Raw genomic sequence first — 20,504 nt, forward strand, 5'->3', positions numbered from 1 at the left:
ATCACGTTCGCGAGAGGCGTAATATTGAGCTCGGTTGATACATAAACAAATTCTGGATTCAACGAGGATATTGGGTAATCTCAAGTCCAGGACAATCTTTCAATATGGCCATCATGAAGATTCGGAGGAGGTGTGGAAAGGAGTGTGACGGTAGGTTGTTACTGTTCAGAAGAAACGACGCGACTGTAATGATAGATAGCTCGATTTCAAGGTCACGTGATGACGCGCCTTATCACCCGCACTAGAATTAATTGGGATTAGCGCAAGGGAAACTTTGTTGATGGAGCAGAGCTACTCCAACTCTTTCTTTCCTCGTCACTTCTCTCAATTCACTCATTATCTTCGCAATGTCGCTCCCTCCCGAAAAGCTCAGCATCAAGCGACGCCGCGATGAAGACCCTGTTGACAAACTATGTATGACCTTTCCAATTTTATTGCTTCTTACCACTCACAATTTCTCGTTACCCCACAATCTCTTTCTTTACATTTACTGTTTGATTTCCTGATGATTTGCTGGACTCTTTACACATTGATTAGTTACTGACAAATAAAATAGACATAGATGAAGCCCAACCTCTGACGAAGCGTCTGATTACCCGTCGGTTTACCGATTATTACTTCCAGCGTCTTCCCGCGGATACTCCCACGGATGGTGCCCCCAAAGAAGAAGCTGGTCCCCAGAACACTCAGAGAGTACTGCGTACCCCTAGATCTGTCAGCAGCTTGAACATTCCCAATCCCCGGGCATCACGCGCTTTCAAGGCGAGTGGTGTACCAATAGTTCGGGCAACTGCCCCTGGGGACGAATTTCGTGATGCTCAGCGCATTTTAAATGCCCGGAATGAGGCTGCTGAAAAACGGAAGAACGCTTTGAACTCCACCCCTGATCATGTTGTTCCAAAAATTGATAACTCTTCGGGAATTGAGTTTAATACAGCCGATGCTCAGCCTAATATTCCCGGAGGGTCTGTTGTGCGCCGCTTTAGAATTACCCCTTCCACCGGCGCAAACTCGCTGGGGTCGCTACGAGGTCCATCTGGGGGCATTCAGAAAAATAAGGCTCAAAATACCGGCTCTGGAATCGCTGTTCTTGTAGAACAGGAGCGCAGATCAAACTCGCGAAACGCACCGATGACTGCATACTTGAATCAGCAAGTGGATGAAGATGCAACCGCTAAGGAAGCTCTAAATTCTCTCAATTCTGTCAATGCTACGGTGGAGTCGGTCCTGCAGGGCTCGCTCAGGAAGCGACCTGTTGTCAACCAGGCAGAACTTAAATGGAGGCAGGAGCAGCAACGCACTGTGTCTGCTGCAAAGACTAATATTGCGTCAACCTTTGAAAAGACAGCGCGTGCGAAGAACACTACCTGGGATGAACATGCAGATCGTCTTGCAGAGGAGTTCGAGCAAGTTGCGCTCGATATTGAGCAACGGGACAAAGCCGCATTGAGCCCTCTCCGACAGGTTGCATCACCTCAAGCCCCCAAGTACTTTGCTTCGAAGCAGAAGCAACACAAATTCAAGCCACACCCACCAACAAAACCAAGGGTTGTCCCCCCAAAGTCGACTCTGCTGAGTCGCAGCCAATGGAATGCGAGGACGACTGGGTCTACGACGTGTACATCCGACGACCAATGACAGAGGGCGATGGGCTTAAGAACCCACTGGCAGAAGTTCCAGACCAAACGAGCAAGGCAGTTGACTCCGGTGTCGGTGTCATTATGATCACACCCGAAGACCAAGAGCTCTGGGACGATTTCGCCGAAGAAGACGAGGACGAAAAATGGGACAGTGAGGATGCAGACTCAAACGGTAAGTTCATTTCTTCTATCCTGAGTTATATGGTATCCTTAACAACCTATTCACAGCCGAGGACAACCCGGCAAACGACTACCCTGATGAGTCGTCTGAGGACGACGAGTGGACCGAGGACTCGACTGCAAAGGAATGGAGAAATCACTACAATAGGGGTCTTCAAGGCCGTTCAAACCCTCTGCGTGAGGAGTACGATTGCGAAGAGGAATATGATTTCGCATGTGACGATTATGATGATGGCGTTCAATTTTCAGGCTGGCGAGAAGATCCTGATTATGACTCCAATGTCGAGAGCCCCTAATCTTGAGGGCAAGGTTCTTTACAGAAGTAACTTGTTTATTCATTTTTAATCCACGACTATCGGCCGGCATTACTTGAGAGTGCAGTCTAGATAAAAAGGCTAAATAATCTTGGAATTGAGATACCTAAAAAACATAAGTGCGGTATTGTAGCTTAGAATCTCAAAGTAAATCTAGCAATTTGAGCTACCTCTTTGTTCTCAGGGCTCTCCCTTTGCGCATAATATTAGCCTGGCTATCACTCTCAACTCTATATTATGCTCGTATAATAATCTGCTTTACCCTTCGATCTCTCGCTATTGATCTTGAGCGGCATTACCTTCAAAAACGAAGCTCGAAGCTTGCTTATGGCGATTAGTTGCCAAAAGAACGATCATGAAGATGATGAATGAATCAACTAGGCACTAGCCAGGAACTGGGCGCTGCAGGGTTTATTGTGATCTGAAATGCACGAATTGCTCTAATTGCAAAAGCGCACGCGCAGTGCTTGACTTATCACTCGGAGAAATAGATCGAGGTGAGCTCAAATGTTAATGACAAACTCATGCGATTGTAAACCTAGGCTTCCACTGTAGAGAAATGCCAATCCCAGGTATCTTGTAGGACGTTTATTATATCAGAGACATGTAAATAACAAAATAAGTAAGCTAGTTGGAAACAATAAGAGTCTTAATACGCATGTCTTGATTCCTTGTTCATAGGGTTTCCATTTCATCAAAAGAGTCGTGGATATCAGGCTATTCCGCAGAATATTTACATGTTTTTGGAACTATCTTCGCCCGGTAGGACATTACTTCCATACAGCTGTAGTTGTTGCAGAAGGTCTTTCACTTGCCTGTCGAAATCGGCATTTGTTTAGTGTACCTCCTGAATCGTTGCTGCTGATGGGACATCCAACCCCGGATATCCAAAGATGTCATAAATCATTCCAGTCATTTGTCAAGTAAGATATTTGATGCATGGCTATGCATCTACCCGCCGATAAGAATCATGGGCCGGTTCTTCATATTTTCTAGCTGCCCCATTCCAGCATGTTTCTCCTTCTTGCGCTTCACAGCAGCTCCAATTATATCAAGGATGGCGCATTCTCGCTCGCTAACCAATCGGCCCTCGTCACTTAACCTGGCAGCACTTTCGACAGTCTCCAGCAACCGCAGCTCCCTCATTGCCTGCTTATCGATGGGATTTCCACCGTTTCCCCGCCGGATGACATCGCGAAGTGATACCTCCGTATTACCGAAAAGACAGACCTTCAGGTTCCCATCACTAGTTATACGCAGCCGATTGCATGTACCACAGAAATTATGCGTCATGCTAGTGATGAAGCCAACGCGGCCGACAAATCCAGGTACGTGATATGTTTTGCTAGTATCGCTCTTGTGATCGACGACCTTTTCCAGCGTCGGGTATTTTTCTCGTATAGTCGACAGCATTTCCTTGTACGAGAACATCTTGCCCTGATTCCACTTGTTGCCGTCGAAAGGCATATACTCGATGAATCGGACCTCGATAGCTTTTTCCCGGCCCAGCTCGACGAAAGGCACGATCTCACGGTCATTCATACCGCGCATGATGACACAGTTGATTTTCAGCTTGATGTTCGCTCCTACTTTGTTCATGTCAAGAACGCGGTTGATGCTCTTCATCACCGCTTCGAATCCGTTGCGCCGTGTCATTATCTGGAATTGGAATGGGTCTAGGGTGTCGAGACTAAGATTGACACCCGTTAAACCCGCTTCTGCCATTGCATCTAGCTTACGATGCAGGGAAATCCCGTTCGTGGTCAGACATAGCTCTCGCAGACCGTTCTGACGCAGCTTGCCGAGGTCTTGCATTAGAGGTACGATGTCCTTCCGAACAGTCGGTTCCCCGCCCGTCAAGCGGATTTTCGTTACGCCCTGAGCCACGAATAGGGATGAGAGATAGACGATTTCCGGTGAGGTCAATAGTCGTGCTGGAGGCGAAAGCTCTATCCCGTCTTCGGGCATGCAGTATACGCATCGGAGGTTGCACCGCTCCGTGACGCTTATGCGAAGGTAGTCATGTTGGCGATTAAAATTATCGGTGAGGAATTCTGAAAAGGGTTTCGCAGATCGGAGTGCGTCGAGTCTCGAAGGAATGTGCTTATTTGAGAGGGATTCGGTCGGTGTGGGGTTTGCAGTGGATGATGTGTTCCGCAACTGGGATTTTGGGTAGATGTTCCAGATTGGATTCCTTAGGATCCGTCTGTATATCATAGCTGCTATATTAAATAGTATAAAGGATGAAAAGGCATTTATTGTGGAGGATAACTAAGATAAAGTTGAAAGCTTATCTCAGCATAAACTTGCCCGCTGATAACAAAACACTTCAACTACAAAAGGACCAACGGCTTTAAAAAGCTAATCACCCTCCTTTTAGGCTGCTCTGCTACAAAATCTCTATTAATGCTTTTTAGTAGGTAACATCCATAACCTGGTCCGAGCAAATGTCAGTATAGCTCCTTCGCCATTCTTTCTAATACAGAGTACGGTTTACGCGAAGATGATTAGCTTTTGTTCAGAGCTATGTAGAAGGATATAAGATTGAATACACCAGATCTAAGGCAAACAGTGCAAACATGTACATATTTCGACAATTATCTTGAGTTGACAACTTCAACAATTTTCATATTGAGTTAATTGCATCTCGATCAGTTCAACTTCCATGCTAGTTATTCATAGCTCGGAAAATGACTATCAAATCCAAGTACATGTGATCGGGGAGTTTTGGCCGATCGTCTCCACATCGCAAGCCTTGCCACAGAAGGCATAGTTCATCCATCCCGGAACCGGGCCGTTGAAGGGACGATACAACCTATTTGAACTTGAGGAAAGGAGTCAACCCTAATGGCTTGAAATATATATACGAAGCGTCTCGCATTGTGGAGAGACCCATCACATGGAACCAACCTCATTAGCTGTTCATCAAAATGACCGAAGCTCGTCGCCCATCCGATAGCAGTCACAACATTGATCTAGCGAATAAAGAGGAACCACTACAATTTCCAACCCCCGATGATGCCACAATTGAAAAGCTTGAAAATGGACCCCAAGAACAAGATGCCTCTGAGTCCGAGGCTGCAGCTCATGCAAAATATAGCATACTTCCCGCTAGTGAGAAGATATTTGTGATAACAGCTGGGTCATTTGCCGCCCTCATATCCCCTCTGTCAAGCAGTATATACCTCCCAGCCCTCGATTCTCTTGCTCAAGATATGAATGTGTCGATTCCATTGATAAATTTGACTATCACGATGTACCTGGTATAGTTCACCCCCAAGCTTTCCATAATTCACAAAATACTAACTGAAGACAGATCTTTCAGGGATTGGCTCCATCTTTTATAGGCAGCTTCTCTGATGCCTATGGACGACGTCCAGCATACGTCATTTCCTTTGTAATCTACCTGGGAGCCAACATCGGTCTTGCCTTACAAAACAATTACGCTGCCCTGATGGTACTGCGTTGTCTACAGTCCTCAGGTAGCAGTAGTCCCATCGCATTGGGAAGCGCCGTCGTGTCAGATATCACAACACGAGCAGAACGTGGAAAATATATTGGATATGCTGGTCTGGGGATGGCATTGGGCCCAGCACTTGGTCCTGTGATTGGAGGACTTCTCGATCACTATCTCGGATGGAAATCCATCTTTTGGTTCTTGGTGATTCTCTCTGGTATATGTTTTATCGTTGTGCTGCTGGTTTTACCCGAGACCTGCCGAGTCATTGTTGGCAACGGCTCTGTTATTCCTCCATGGTGGAACCAGCCGCTCTGGGTCTTTTTTGCACCAAACTCTCGGTTTCGAAAGCCGAATGAAGAGCCTGATTATTCCTCCCTTCAGCCGTTGAAGCATCGTCCAAACCCAGTCACTTCACTGCGAATCGCAATGCAGAAAGAGGCTGGCCTTATTTTATTTTACGGTGGTCTGATTTTCTCAGGTTATATGGCCGTCCTGAGCACCCTCACCACGCAGCTGACCAGTAGGTATGGGTTTAATTCGATCCAAGTTGGATTATGCTATTTACCCATCGGGGTTGGCTCCATCTGCTCTCGCTGGACAGTAGGACGACTACTCGATTGGAACTTCCGACGCGAAGCACGACTGCAAGGAATGACGATCGAAAAGAATAAACAACAGGAAATCCTCAACTTCAATATCGAGCGAGCCCGGCTGGCTATCACGATACCATTGGTCTATGGTGGGGCTTTTTTTCTCCTTGCTTATGGGTGGGTTATGGAATATAAAACCTCTCTAGCAGGTCCTATTGCAATGTTGTTCTTCGTTGGTCTCGTCACCAGTGGCGCCTTCAACACTCTGAATACCCTCGTGGTGGATATAAACTACGAGAGCGCAGCCACTGCCGTTGCAGCTAGTAATCTTTGCCGGTGTTTAATGGGGGCTGGTACTACAGCCTTCATATCACCTTTGATTGATGCTATTGGTATCGGGTGGACTGGAACTTTGGTTGCGGCACTTTGGGTCGGGTTTAGTCCAGCCTTATGGCTAGTTCAATCTCGGGGTTATGGTTGGAGGAAAGAGCTCCATCAAAAAAGAGAAGAGAAAAAGGAGCAAGTCGAGAAGAAATAAATACAGATTAATAATGGAGTACGAAGTGGTGGTATGGAATCACGTGACTGGTTTTTCATAAAACCGAAGAGGAACCCATAGACGCCCCCGAATCTCTCACTGAATTCCTCCGCTTATCCACGGTGGCCCGATCGATAGCGCATACATCGCTAGCTCCTTTCGTTTAGCTCAGTCTAACTGGAGATACCGTTCACGCTTGGACGTTTCCATGGCCATGATCTCAACTACCCTGAAATATGGATACTTCTCCATCTGAATTCGCTAGGATTAGTTACACGGTCAACTCAACATATGCAGACCCTGATAACCGCATCTAAGATGACGTTAGTCGATCTGACGCAACAAGTACTGCAGATTCAAGCCAATGGCGGAGACTTCTCGTTTAAAATTAATAACTTTGTCTTCTTCTCTTTCATGTCTTCCAATGCCAATGTCAATCATCTACCTTAGCAACTGACTGCCAATACTTCCATGGCCATCCAAAAGCTTGATTCAGCTTGGCTAAACTCCACTTTCAATATCCACATTCCGGATATTAAGGCACAAAATGATCCACTTTCGACAATAAAAGTCGTCGACGCTAGCGCCGGGGATTACGCATGCACTTGCTCTAGCCCAGTTATTTTCAAAAAATCCCCCCTACGTGGAATGGGGCGTACACCCTGACTATGGTCCCTCTTTGACCCTTTTTGCTCCTCCCAGTTTTCTCCATCGACATATATCCGCCGATAATACGGAGTATATCCCTTCATTCCCTCATATACCGACGCTCACCGATCCCGACCCACAACTGCCACGATATAGAGGGCTCTTCTTGAAATGCATCTTCCCGGTCCCTGGTCCCTGCTTAAGGGCCTGCTGGTCACGCTACTTGTATCAGATCGTGTACATGCAATTGATCTCGATATCACAAGCGAAGGTGCGTTGACCGCCTCTCGACATTTTTCAGCACTTTCCATTTTTGTTCGCTTCTTCGATATAAAATGCTGACTCTGCAGTTTGAAAACAGATTCTATTAAGGATGCCGCCTCGACATCAGTATATGCCATGATGACCTACTACAAGGGAAACTTAACAGGTCACATCCCCGGAGCATTTGCCAGTAAATGGTGGGAGGGATCAGCGCTATTCTTGGCGCTACTTCAGTACTGGCATTTCACCGGCGATTCTACCTATAATGAGGAAATGCGTATCGGAATGCAGTGGCAGGCGGGTAGCGGCGATTATATGCCTAATAATTACAGTAGTTACCTGGTTCGTCGCACTTTCCCCATTTCGATCGAATGATCTTACTCGGATCTAGATTAATGCTAAATTATTTGTGGTTGAATAGGGAAATGATGATCAAATGTTTTGGGGCCTTGCGGCCATAATGGCGGCAGAGGTCAATTTCAACGACTCTTCATCTGGATACTCATGGTTGTCTTTGGCGCAGGGCGTCTTCAACACTCAGATCAACAGATGGGATAAGACTGCCTGCAGTGGAGGAATGCGTTGGCAAATCTGGCCCTACCAGTCCGGCTATACTATGAAAAACTCGATTGCGAATGGAGGCCTATTCCAACTGGCGGCACGACTTGCTCGCTATACTGGTTCAACCACCTACTCAAATTGGGCAATCAAGATCTGGGACTGGTCTTTATCCACGCCACTGCTTAGCAACACGACCTGGAACGTCGCCGATTCGACTAACATGGAAGACAGCTGTTCTACACAAGGAAATACACAGTGGAGTTATAATTACGGTACTTACTTGATGGGCGCTGCTTATATGTATAACTATGTGAGTTTTCCCATATCCAGCTAAGGCTATGTTACTTCCTTGCACATCCTTGCTTATCTTTATCTTCTATAGACTAACGGCAGCTCTACCTGGCTTACTGCGGTAAATGGACTATTGAACAAAACCCTCGACACCTTCATTGTGGATGGAGTTCTAAAGGAAGTCACTTGTGAACCGTCAGAAATGTGTAACGACAACGAGATTCTCTTCAAGGGACTCGTCTCGTCCTGGTTATCTTTCACTGCGATTTTAGTCCCATCAACATACTCCACTATTCTCCCATACCTCCAAAAATCCGCAAAAGCAGCCGCTCTATCCTGCACTGGTCACAACAATAACACCTGCGGAGTTCGTTGGTACCTATCCAAGTATGACGGCTGGATTGGTATGGAAGAGGAGATTTCCGCAACAAATATCTTCGTCGCGAACCTGATAGCCTTTCAAAAGTCGGGTCCTGTCTCATCCAGTACTGGAGGAACTAGTACCAGTGATCCTACCGCTGGTGAAAATGACACAACCTCTTCGACTGAGAAGCAGTCGACTATAACAACGGGTGACAGGGCTGGGGCTGGTATCTTGACCTTTGTCTTCGCCCTTGGCTGGATCGGCTTGATGGCTTGGACTGTCAAAGGGGCTTGATCTTGATTTTATCTTGCATGTGGGTTCTTTACGGAGTTTGTGGGTTAAGCATGGTACTTTCATTCAGATTCATGGCTCTTGTTTAGCTGAGCTTTTCGATTCTCTGCATATATAATATACAAAATACTTTATTGATTCAAATTAACGTTGAAATAGACACATACCATGGATATTTTTATTCTAAAAACTAGTGTGTTTGAGATGAGTGGAATGAGTGGACAGTATGGTCTTTTGGCAGTCTCCATGCTCGGCGCTTACAGGTGCGCTCTATCCTACCCCTCTTTCGCTCGTTGCTTATGAGCCATTCGAATCGTATACCTACCTAGTCTACTAGTTATTGGGCTAACTGCCACAGGTTGTCTGCTAGGCAGACAGTTGACACTCATATGGTTGCTGGTGGCAGTGCATCACTCTCTATAATTATCTCTACTTAGTCTTCTCACTCTCTCCTCTCCCTGTCTGAATTTAATCACCTCTCACTGTCTATAGACATGGCACCACTTAATCTCCTTCAAAATGTCCTCGTAGCCGAGAACAGGACACATGCCAGCAATTTCGATGGGGTCCACAAACTTATCCTTGATCGACCCATGGTCTTATCCATGATCCAAAATCTCATTACAATTTTGAAAGAATGGGGGGCGGTTATCGTATGGTGGTTCTCGAATACTGGTATGAAGAACGGCGGTTGATTATGCGAGGAATTTCGAATAGTCGTGCTACTAACGAGATGGTATCTCAAGATTTTCTGGCCTTTATACTACATTCGATCGCAGCCGTAAAAGAATGGTGGACAGATCTTTTTGAGTGGTTCTCAAGTCCTGGTACGTATGATCGTTTTCAAGCTACTTCGTAGATTTCTGAAGTTCTAACGACTAGCTATTCAGATGTCAGGGCTTTCATTGCAGTATTTTGGATAGCTTTTACTATCAGCATGATGGTCATCTACATAGGTCTCATGCTTATAGGATTCGGTCAGGCAGGAGTCATAACAGGTCTGTTTATCCTTTTGTCTTCTACGTGTTGGAATGAAGGATCTTGGGACTGCTCGTACTGACTTATTTGATCAAGGCTCTCTGGCGGCTTGGTTCCAGTCGACTATGTATGGGGCTTTTACACCCGCTGGTGGAATATTTGCTCTTTTGACTAGTACGGCTATGCTTGGTCCGAATGCTCCCCTCATGCTAGTTATTATTCCGGTTGCGGTTGTATTGTCAGCTGCTGCTGCAATTATCTGGAAGTTTTTGTGAGAGTTGCGTCCTCTAGGATTGCTCAATTGGATCAGTTGATAGATATCCTTCTATCTTGGATGTAAGACCACCATTGCGTGTGTTGTTGGTGGAAGACTAGCTTTTTCCATGTTCTATTTTATTTTTCACAAGGGTCATTCTCAAGTCTTTCTTCTTTCATATTATTTTATGCAAGGCATTTGTTTCTTATGGCCTTGATCTTTTATAAATAGCATTCTTTTTGTCTCTAGTCGATTCCTTTGTACTACATAGGTATATGGAAAGAATTACAGTCTTTTTTCGTCTAGATTCAATCTCACATTAATTTAGGTAGGCTTAGGCAAGCACTGAAGGTACATAGCCTAGGAAGCCTCGAGTTGGCCTTTTCTTTGCTCGATATTCATCTCAAACAAAAAAAAAAAAATGAAACATACAATACAAAGTTGAAATTTGGAAAAGTCCAAAACAGCCCGCCATGTCTCAGCCAAACTGTGACCAGAGGGCGAATTTCCAAAGCTGGCTAGAAGGCCCCAGCGCAGAATGTGACCAGGAAATCCGAGACTACGACACAAACCTCGACTAGCTGAAAGGAAAGAACGGATGGAGGGTCAAGCAGCGCACTGAAAAATTAAGCAGCATGTACTACGATCGACTCCACTCTTTGGGACTACGCGATAAATCAATAAAAGTGAGTCTCGCAAATTTCAAGATCTCCAAACTCATGTTTCAGCAAAAGCGACTTTAAGCTCAATCTACTGGAGTGAGCGTCACAAAGAGGGCGTGATGATCATCGAAGAGGTTAAGAGGCAAAACGGGCTGGCTGAAAGTGTTCCTTTTATTTCAGACATTGCAAGCTGCTTTTACAAATGCGATTATACGATGGACACGCTGAAGTTTGTCTTTGCCGAGAATGTTGTGAACGTTAAGACGAAAGCTCTCATCCAGGATGTCTTATACGAAGGTAGATGGAAGGACAGTTCCGGTGCTCCTATTAGTTCAGGAAACTATAACGGGAGCGGAAGTGGTTTTGAAAGAAGCAGCTCTGATTCCGACGTCATTCATATTAATGGATTGGGAAGTGTCACTGGCTCTGGCTCTGGAGAAGAAAGTGACTCTGACTCTGGAGGATGTGGCTCTGATCCCGGCGCTTATCCGTCAACTGAAACTGGAACCGAAACTGAGAGCCGCAGTGGCAGCAGCGATAGTTGCTCTGAGCCTCATACTTTCATTGAAAGTGTTGAGTTGAAGACTTGGCATCATGGCGCAAGGGGGTATCAGGCCTTGCTATGCTCACAAATTCGCACAATCGTGGCAAATATGGTACTCAACTCTTTCCAAGAAGTACACGACGCATCGCGAGGATTATCACTTGGCCGTGCAACAACAAGATCATGATGGAATTTAATATTGAAGAGGTCTAGCTAGTCTCTATCTTGCTGCGAGATGATATTATCCCAAAGCCCCAGGTACGTACCTCTGTTCAGCCCCCAGGACTTTAGAGACCTTGTAATCGTTTAACTGGTAAAGTCACTTATTGTCTATGATTAATTGCCCAGAGCTGCTACCAAGATAGTAATTGCGCCTTTGAAGCTCATAGAAATATATCATTCTTTCTTAACATCCGCTTTTATCGTAGACTTCTGTTCCAACTAAGAAATTCTGAAATTTAATCTCCACGTCTAAGCTAGTCTTGAAATCATAGGAACCACATGGTCATAATGGATCAAATATGAAAATAACATTGGAAGTATAACAACGTCGATTAATCAAAAACCAGCGGAGGTAAAGCTCCAAACCTGAAGTACGGAACGATTGTAGTATTTATAATGATTTTCAATTCGCTGGGCTATTCTGTGAGGAAGAATTGAGCATTATCTACTCAGATATCTAGTTAGCTGGTGATCATCCATTCACTTTGAGCCGCTTCGACTCCAACCAAAACCAAACATTAAGTAGTGGAGAGCGACATAATTGGCCCATCATCAAGGAAGACCCACCTAAATATCTTGAGGCAAAAGAGTTTGCCGAAATAAAAACCGCCAAATAAAAGCTATCCACGATATGACCGACAATTTGCATATAAAGGATCCCTCAAAACCGACACACATAGATATGGCCTTTCGAAGACAGCCTGATTGGATCCATCCGGACTTAATTGAGTCCAAAGACCCCATCAAGGGCCGACAGCTCCGCGTATCGGCTCTCATTCCGAAAAACACCTGCCTCCTCATTGATCGGGCGTATGCAATAATTCCGGTCGTTGATCACCCGGCGACAAACGATGATCTGATTTGCAGTAATCTAATTTGCAGTCGTCGGGCTTCGAGTTCTGCCGGACGGTGCTCTTGCCCTAATGGATGCATCGAGGATGTAGCGTGGTGCAGTGATGGTTGCAGAAATACCGATAAGGCTCGTCATGAGTTTGAATGTAAATGGCTGAAAAGATACGCGCCTGTCATTCGTGCTAAATGGGACGAATATACTTTTGGTATGCTTTGGTTGATTGTTCGTCTGCTTGCCACGCGATCTGCTTCGATCGCCATGGATGGTGATATTGCGCAAAAGACAACATCTTCAATATCACAGAAAGACTGGGCTGGTGTCCAGTCATTATGTGGCTCAACCGATACATGGCCCCATGAACAGGTCCGGTCGTGGACGATTCTTGTGAAAAAATATCTTCAAAACAGTCCACTCTTACCACATGGGATGAGTACCGATCGTATACTTCATCTTATCTGTCAAGAAGAGGCCAATTCATTCGGTCTCTATCCATGTGAAACGGGAGTGTTCCCGCCACCGAATCCATCGACGGATCGAGGAGAACAATTTGCCGCTGCTGTTTACACCACGGCGGCTTTAGCTAATCATAGCTGTTATCCAAATGTGAGTCGACCCGACCCGTCTGAAAGAACTAAATGTGTTGATCATATTGAAGATAATCCATAAGCCCGATGATCAAGGCCGTATGGTCTTGACTGCGGCCCGCGACATTCTTCTTGGTGAAGAATGTTGTATCACCTACTTTGACTTGACGGTACATATAGATCTTTGTTCACGTAGAGAGCATCTTAGAAAGTCGTTTCGATTTAAGTGCCAATGTGAAAGATGCATCTCTGAAGACTCAGTTGATATGACGTCGGAATGGGACCCAATGCCAGTATTTGATGAGTGAAGCATCTCGGCTTTTTTGGCACATCACGAAGCGTCACCAAAAGACAGGACTCGGTGAAAAAGACTGCATGTTAAAGGAATAGAAGGGGAAGAGAGAAGGAGGATGACCCACCACGGAATTTATGTCTATTATCCTTGATTTTCTTCGAGCATGGGAGTGAGTGAGATTTAGAAGCTAGAAATACATTTGACAGGAAATAATTTCGCAATTTTGACCGGGAACACCATCCTGGGATCTGAGTTCCGAGGATTGTGTAGAGCCGTGGATAGTTGAGGTTGAAGTTACGAAATTGACGATGAATTTTCACACTATTAGTAACATACAAAATTAGTCACAGAACTTGTAAGTCCTATTACAAGTACTTTTGCAGGCAGGTAATACCGCGATTATGACAATGCGTTCGATAGATACCTAAGAAAAACAAATCATAATTTTTTAAAAAAGCCTTATCAAATCATACATAGATCATTCAACAATGAATCTAGTCCAAGTTAATTCCTAGAAAAAACAAGCCAACCCATGAGAAACTCAAGGAAGAAAACCATCCAAGTTTCTACACAAAAACCCTAACCGCATAATTATCAATACAAGTCAAAAACTTGGACGGTGATATGTACAGGGAAGACGGCCCAGATACATGGCCACGGTCTAGCTCTAGCTCTAGCTCTAGCTCTAACGACGAGAAACGACGCAGAGAATGCCAGACTTGCCCAGGAAATAAAGAGCGCCGATAAAACGGAAGACCGACAAACCGGCTGTGGTCCACAAAATTGCCGAGAAGTAGTTGGCAGTTCGCGTAGTGGAGGTATTCTAAATCAGGTTGTTAGTAAGGGTGTACACGAAGATATGCAAGTTAAGACTTACCGTGATACAGAATCGATCCACGCCGGTAGCTGTGATGCAGAGCACTAGGATCAGGTTGCTGAAAATCCACAGCAAGACCAAGTTGGTACGGAAGGCCTTGTATGAGTCATCCATGCTCTTTTCGTCGTCCTCCACAGGAGGCACAAATGGCGCCAGCGCCCGTTTAACAGTAGACTCAAATTGGCTATCGATATCAGCCTGCGGTTTGTCGACTTCTTCAATAAAATTGGTTTTGCTGTCGTCTTTCTGTGTTTGAGCCACCGGCAGTGCTTCGGCTTTGTCGGAACCCTTGGTACCCCAAGAGACATCATGCCAGTTGCAGAAGGCATAAACCATCAAGATATTGATCGAGCAGGTCATTCCGCTGAAGTAGGCCCAGGAAGACGAGAACATGTGCCATGGATCCATGTACAAGAAACTAGCAAGGAAGTAGATACCGTAGGTAGTGACCAACGCAATCACAATGATACCAGCGCCACTGGAGCTGAAGAAAGACTTGAAAAACGCGCCAACACCGTCGGATGTTTTAAAATCCAGAGTACCTCCCATGAATGCATTAGCCACAAGGTAGAACGAGTCGACGAGAATGTAGCATTGCAAAATAGAGAAGTACAGGAACGAAAGCGTGTACGCAAGACGAGAGCTGATGATAGTTAGTATACAGTGCGGTCCGTGGCCAGGTATTTCTTTACTTACCCTTTAGGTCGGTTACCCAGTGCTAGGATGAACTGAAGCATCAAAAAGAAGACATATCCATATTTCAGGAAATTGTTGACGATCGGCGTTGCTTCATTACCAAAGGGCCATCCTTTATTCTTGTTCGATGGACTTGGAGTTCCCACGAGATCGAGAATAACCGATGTAGTCAGCCAGAATGAAGCTATTATAAGTCAGTGGCAGTTCAAGTAATAAGAGCTAAAAAAAAAAAAAAAAAAAAAAAAAACAATTAGCAAGAATGATGAACATACCTAGAGAAAACCATGTCATGATAAGACCCGCACAGTTGTAAACCATTTGCAGATGCAGGAAGGCCAAGCGGATGATATTGTGACCACTCTTATAGAGACGGCCAAAATGCATAACAGCATACAAACTGGCAGCAAAGGAGCCGTTCAACCAACGACGTCGCTGACTGATAAATTCAGCAGCACCCTCTGGGACGTCAGTCTCACCCTTAGAGGCCTTGACATAAGTGAGATGCCACTTGAAACCAGCCTTGGCCACTAACTCGAAGCACAGAATACGATCTTCAGCAAGGAACATGTTCTTTTTGAAGATGTTCATGCCTTCAATACCCTTCTTGCCTAGTTGTTTTGATAGTGTGTGATCACCGTGGAAGTACTGCTCAAGTGGTCGGCCCATGATAGCCCGGTAACGATAAGCCGAGAAGGCACCTGGCAACACACTGACATATCCAAAAGCACTCTCTAGGGGTTTGTCAAGAATATTCGAAATCTTATATTCGAAATTCTGGGCCGCAACTAGGGGATTCATCAAATTCTTCCAGCCTTTACCAAGCATGGCGTGAATTTCACCACAAGAGCCACCAAGATTCTTATCGTTATAGAATGACTCCCAGAGGGCAAGAAGTGATTTCTTTCCAGGCTTTGTGCCGGCATCGATGAGGATTACCACTTCAGGATTAAGGATACGGCAGAAACCATTGAACAGCCAGCGATGAGAGTTGATCTTCTTGCTGTTCTTTTGCTTCAGACAGAAGATCATTTGGACAGGAGGCAGGTTAGTCGATTCATTGCCCTGAGGACGAATCAATTGCTGACTCGAGGTGACAGACAACTGCGTAGTATACTCGAAAATATGAGCAACAGTTTCTCTCCCATCGACGGATCGCTTCATGATACCATCCTGGTAGATACCAACTGTGGCCAGCATATCGAGAGTGTTCTTGTCGCAAGGATCAATACCATCAAATACCAAGCTAACCACGATCTTTTGCCAGGCTGGACCTCCCTTGTTCCAGAATTCGGACTTTTTCAAGTTGACAATATCCCGAACATTTTGCATGATACCATGCAGTGTTCGTGCAGTCAGCACTTTGTCTTCGTTGTAATAGGTGATTGCGATGAGCAATTCGGTGTGTCTGTTGTACATCGCAGGCCGAAGATTATATCCGTTTCGAAGGGTGAATTCGTCAGGATCACACGTTGCGGCGGTATCTGAATATCAAATTAATATCTCAACTTCCACCGATCAGGGTGTTACGCACAGCGCAAGTGTGAAAATTCCTCCGGAAATCCCTCTTCAGATTCGCGATACTCTTTCTGGATCGCATTTTGAATGGCACTTGGAACTGGGTAATCCACACTGAGCACGGAACCCTGCACAAGTTTGATTTTACGGGTAGCATAGCGTCGCAGTCCTGATGGAGCCTGTCGATTTTGCCATGCTTCCGAAGTACTATCGGATACAGGGGTCGGAGCCACTGAGTTGCGATCGAAACCCGAACCAATTGCTGTATCCTGGTATGCGCCTTCGGGGAAAGCGGCCACTCCGGGATCTTGGAGGGTATAACGGCGAAGGGCATCGTTTGAGGAATAAGGATCATCAAAGCTGGGATTCAAGGGACTTTGCTGATTTCCACCGTGGAGAAGAGATTGGTGACTTTCGGCTTCGTTTTTTTCTTCGTATCCGTAACCGTAACCTTGCTGTTTGTTTACAAACCTTGTTAGCACGTTTCTCGTGTTTTTATGATTTTTTCGATATTACTGTTTGCTCTGGATTTTATACTCACATTCTGGGGATTCCCTTCATTAGTAGGATGAGCCGAATACAGGCTGCTCTCACTATGCACGGGCGAATGCGAGTGGAGGGAATGAGGAGATGTCGGCATGTTGCTACCCATTTTCCCAGACTGTGTGTTCTTGGGAACAGTGGGTAGTTAAGAGCTTTGAAAAGGTGATGTGAGTCTATTTAGCAAAAACAAAAGCTGGATATTGTGTTAACACGCTAGAACAACTAGAATAAATCAACCTTAGGTGGCCTGACGTAATGGACGAAGCCTTGTGTCGAAGGCGATCAGCTCAAGGGCTATATGATGTTCTAGGATGGTTGGAAATCTGATAGTGATTGCCAGCAGGGCTATTGACAAAGACGGTTCAAGATGTTCCAAAGATAGGTCCTCAAATTCATTTTTAAAAGGGCCGTCATTAGCCTGCAGGGTAAGATATTTTAGGAACAACAGATTTTGATTGGAGGCTATGGGACTTGAGGTGGAGGCGTCAGCATAGACCCATCGTCATTTGCAATTTTTGTTTGTCAACTCATCAACTGTGGGGTCCACAGGTACGGGATTCTGGCTGTTTTCCTTTTGTGCAAGGCTGTCCCAGGGACAGATATCCACAAGACTCAGCCAGGAGTGGCTCATTGCCCACTCACTACTTTGAGTTGGGTGTATTTTCACATGTTGGATTCCTTTCTGCCTTTTCCGCAATGTTACTCGTCCACGATGAGGATGCCGGCGGGTCAACGACGTAGCACATTCTCTTGTAAGGAGTAGATTGGCTCTATCTACCCTTGGGTCATTTGGGATCCATCCCAGACCGACCCTTTGTCCCACCCCCTTTTACTCTCTGTACCAAAACGTTCCTCCTGAAACATCTCATCACAAGGTGGTGGGTGATTTTTCCTCCGTGACCATGAAAAAGGAATGCCAAGCCGCCACGCGGCAGCCAAAGGGTGGCGCGAAAGCTTCCGGATTTTGGGCCTTTGGGGCTTTCTGATCATAAAAGCGATCATAACCGATTTCCTTGAGACCGTAACTTGATGTGATTTGATATTGCAGATTAAGCCCCACTGTGGCGTTGAGAATTGGGCACATCCTTTCTGCGTGAGATGGCCAAGGAAGCGGGTCGCTCGGGATGTAGTTATTAATTATTGGCCTCAGGCATAAAGCCTTGTCAGCAAGACGATCTTTTCTAATACTTCAGTTTGGTCAGGGCTATTTAGTTCGGCACCTAATTATGTCGTTTCTTGTCCAACCTGGTTGACTACAATCTTTCAACATTTTCACTATTTATATATTAGTTACAAAACAGTTTGTTTTCAATATTCTTACCCCGGATTTCGAAATTGATACTTCCTAATATTTCAACATTGGTCTCGGTAAGTACGGAATACGACAGAGCTGTCATTGATAGAGTCTACCAAGTCGCTTTTAAGATCATCATTTATCTCAAACTGCTTCTTTCACTTATTCAGTATCTACATAGGCGTATAAATATTGAATTAGTACTTCGTTTTGATAAGAGAAGCAGATAAGCAGCGCACGTGAGCTTTCAAGGCTTTAAGGCCGCCACAATTGAACTGAGTCAGACATCAAGACCATATCCCCCATTAACTAAGCCTTGTTACATCGATACAAAATCCCCGAATTATCAGAACTACAATCTCAGAGTTCCTTATTTATACCACTCTGATTTGTTGCTATTTGTGTCGACCCTTGAACATCGGAGCCAATTAGGTAACAGAAAAATCAGTGCGGTGAACTCCTCGTCATCTCCCCCACCACAGTTATACACATCACTGCACAGCTCTATGTCGGAATCATTGGTGCCTGACACACGGGTACTGGCCGTGGCTAGTCATGTAAGCCTTGCCACTGACTATTTTTATACTGCTCTAACTAGGATTAGGTCGTCTATGGGTATGTGATAAGCCTCAATGCTTTCCAAGCCTATCGCGTGACCTGTAATTTTGGAACTGATAGTCATCTAGACATGTGGGAAATAGCATGGCAACATTTGCCTTACAGTCGTTAGGATGCGAGGTAGCAGCATTGAACACTGTGAATTTCAGTATGTGTCTTTATATTAGATGTTCTGATACCTCAATCTAATTGTGGGCTAGGTAATCATCTCGGCTATCGACAAGCTAAGGGCACTCGCTTAACTGCGCCGGAGATAACAGACCTCTATGAAGGCCTATGTCAGAGTCATCTCACCGACTTTGATGTACTGCTATCTGGTTATGCGCCTAGTGCGGCAGCAGTTGAGGCTGTTGGTGCAATTGGAATTGACTTGCAGCAAAAGGCCCAGAAGAATCCTGGATCCTTTTTTTGGGGTGAGTGAAGGCGACTATAGAACGAAGTAATTCACCCTTTTAACACTTTTCTGCACAGTATTGGATCCAGTAATGGGTGATCAAGGTCGTCTATACGTGAATGACGATGTGGTTCCCGCTTATAAGAAGCTCATTCACCATGCAGACTTGATCCTTCCGAATCAATTCGAGGCCGAGTGAGTCTTTTTTGACAAGCTCTAGACCAAATTTAAAGGTTAACTAATGTTCCTCTAGGGTTCTGTCAGGCGTCGAGATCACCTCCTTGTCCACTTTGGCCAAGGCCATTACAGAGATTCACCGCATCTACTCCGTCCCGCATATCATTATCACCTCAGTCCAACTATCCAAACTGTCTCAGTCAAGCTCTACCCCTAGCCCACAGGACCTTCTGACTATCATTGGTTCCACTACACGATCAGATGGCTCACCTCGCCTCTTCCGTATCGATGTACCAGCTCTTGACTGCTTCTTCAGCGGCACAGGTGACATGTTCGCAGCACTGACAGTTGCCCGACTCCGCGAGGCTGTCGCAAATTCTGATGTCGATATTAGCATCACGCAGTCCTGGGTATCACCCGATGACGTTCCGGCTACTGATCTACCACTAGCAAAGGCCACTCTCAAGGTGCTCTCTAGCATGCACAGCGTTCTTGAGAAAACTATGCTGGCACGAGATGCAGAATTATCAGCTAACTCATCTGTAGAAAACGGCAAGTTGAATGCAGATGAGCAGCAAAAGCAGGAACATTTGCGTCGCACCAAAGCTGCCGAGATTAGGCTGGTCCGAAATGTTCGATTCTTGCGCGAGCCCCTCGAGCAGTTCACGGCGCAGGAGTGGGCCAAAGAAGACCTTCCCACGCAGAATATATAGACTATTCATAGAAAGCATTAGATTACAAGGAGCCTTGATTCAAGACGGAGATGGTTTCTTCAATCAGGCCAAAAACCAATCAATATGAAGTCGCATAGCGTTATGCATAAAATTACTTGAAGTGTCTTCAGTATATTCCTGC

At 45.4% G+C, this 20,504-nt stretch overlaps 9 protein-coding genes across 9 annotated transcripts; 7 read left to right on the plus strand and 2 right to left on the minus strand.

The window, feature by feature from the left end:
* Nucleotides 1–347: 347 nt before the first annotated feature.
* N7495_003171 (Iwr1 domain-containing protein) lies at nt 348–2,116 on the plus strand (the record flags this gene model as incomplete). Its single annotated transcript, XM_057205840.1, has 4 exons — nt 348–414; nt 557–1,548; nt 1,584–1,812; nt 1,869–2,116. The coding sequence occupies 4 exons, from the start codon at nt 348–350 to the stop codon at nt 2,114–2,116; spliced, it is 1,536 nt and encodes a 511-aa protein (XP_057066447.1).
* A 969-nt stretch (nt 2,117–3,085) lies between these two features.
* Nucleotides 3,086–4,351, minus strand: N7495_003172 (uncharacterized protein; the record flags this gene model as incomplete). The annotated part of the gene is made up of 1 exon (XM_057205841.1): nt 3,086–4,351. One exon carries the CDS (start codon nt 4,349–4,351, stop codon nt 3,086–3,088), a length of 1,266 nt encoding a protein of 421 aa, XP_057066448.1.
* Nucleotides 4,352–5,064: 713 nt separating this feature from the next.
* Nucleotides 5,065–6,722, plus strand: N7495_003173 (MFS transporter; the record flags this gene model as incomplete). Its single annotated transcript, XM_057205842.1, has 2 exons — nt 5,065–5,397; nt 5,451–6,722. 2 exons carry the CDS (start codon nt 5,065–5,067, stop codon nt 6,720–6,722), a joined length of 1,605 nt encoding a protein of 534 aa, XP_057066449.1.
* An 819-nt stretch (nt 6,723–7,541) lies between these two features.
* On the plus strand, nt 7,542–9,144 carry N7495_003174 (glycoside hydrolase family 76 protein; the record flags this gene model as incomplete). Its single annotated transcript, XM_057205843.1, has 4 exons — nt 7,542–7,641; nt 7,732–7,976; nt 8,056–8,505; nt 8,578–9,144. The coding sequence occupies 4 exons, from the start codon at nt 7,542–7,544 to the stop codon at nt 9,142–9,144; spliced, it is 1,362 nt and encodes a 453-aa protein (XP_057066450.1).
* Nucleotides 9,145–9,635: 491 nt separating this feature from the next.
* N7495_003175 (uncharacterized protein) lies at nt 9,636–10,394 on the plus strand (the record flags this gene model as incomplete). Its single annotated transcript, XM_057205844.1, has 4 exons — nt 9,636–9,816; nt 9,888–9,968; nt 10,032–10,139; nt 10,216–10,394. The coding sequence occupies 4 exons, from the start codon at nt 9,636–9,638 to the stop codon at nt 10,392–10,394; spliced, it is 549 nt and encodes a 182-aa protein (XP_057066451.1).
* An 858-nt stretch (nt 10,395–11,252) lies between these two features.
* Nucleotides 11,253–11,768, plus strand: N7495_003176 (uncharacterized protein; the record flags this gene model as incomplete). The annotated part of the gene is made up of 1 exon (XM_057205845.1): nt 11,253–11,768. One exon carries the CDS (start codon nt 11,253–11,255, stop codon nt 11,766–11,768), a length of 516 nt encoding a protein of 171 aa, XP_057066452.1.
* Nucleotides 11,769–12,434: 666 nt separating this feature from the next.
* Nucleotides 12,435–13,548, plus strand: N7495_003177 (SET domain-containing protein; the record flags this gene model as incomplete). Its single annotated transcript, XM_057205846.1, has 2 exons — nt 12,435–13,259; nt 13,312–13,548. The coding sequence occupies 2 exons, from the start codon at nt 12,435–12,437 to the stop codon at nt 13,546–13,548; spliced, it is 1,062 nt and encodes a 353-aa protein (XP_057066453.1).
* A 672-nt stretch (nt 13,549–14,220) lies between these two features.
* N7495_003178 (uncharacterized protein) lies at nt 14,221–17,275 on the minus strand (the record flags this gene model as incomplete). The annotated part of the gene is made up of 6 exons (XM_057205847.1): nt 14,221–14,358; nt 14,413–15,055; nt 15,109–15,292; nt 15,381–16,589; nt 16,640–17,078; nt 17,165–17,275. The coding sequence occupies 6 exons, from the start codon at nt 17,273–17,275 to the stop codon at nt 14,221–14,223; spliced, it is 2,724 nt and encodes a 907-aa protein (XP_057066454.1).
* Nucleotides 17,276–18,966: 1,691 nt separating this feature from the next.
* On the plus strand, nt 18,967–20,362 carry N7495_003179 (pyridoxal kinase; the record flags this gene model as incomplete). Its single annotated transcript, XM_057205848.1, has 6 exons — nt 18,967–19,017; nt 19,065–19,075; nt 19,147–19,226; nt 19,279–19,491; nt 19,550–19,667; nt 19,726–20,362. The coding sequence occupies 6 exons, from the start codon at nt 18,967–18,969 to the stop codon at nt 20,360–20,362; spliced, it is 1,110 nt and encodes a 369-aa protein (XP_057066455.1).
* Nucleotides 20,363–20,504: the final 142 nt, after the last annotated feature.

This window comes from Penicillium taxi (assembly GCF_028828555.1).
Source record: "Penicillium taxi strain IBT 34144 chromosome Unknown utg000002l_segment0_segment0, whole genome shotgun sequence".
Lineage (NCBI taxonomy): Eukaryota > Fungi > Ascomycota > Eurotiomycetes > Eurotiales > Aspergillaceae > Penicillium > Penicillium taxi.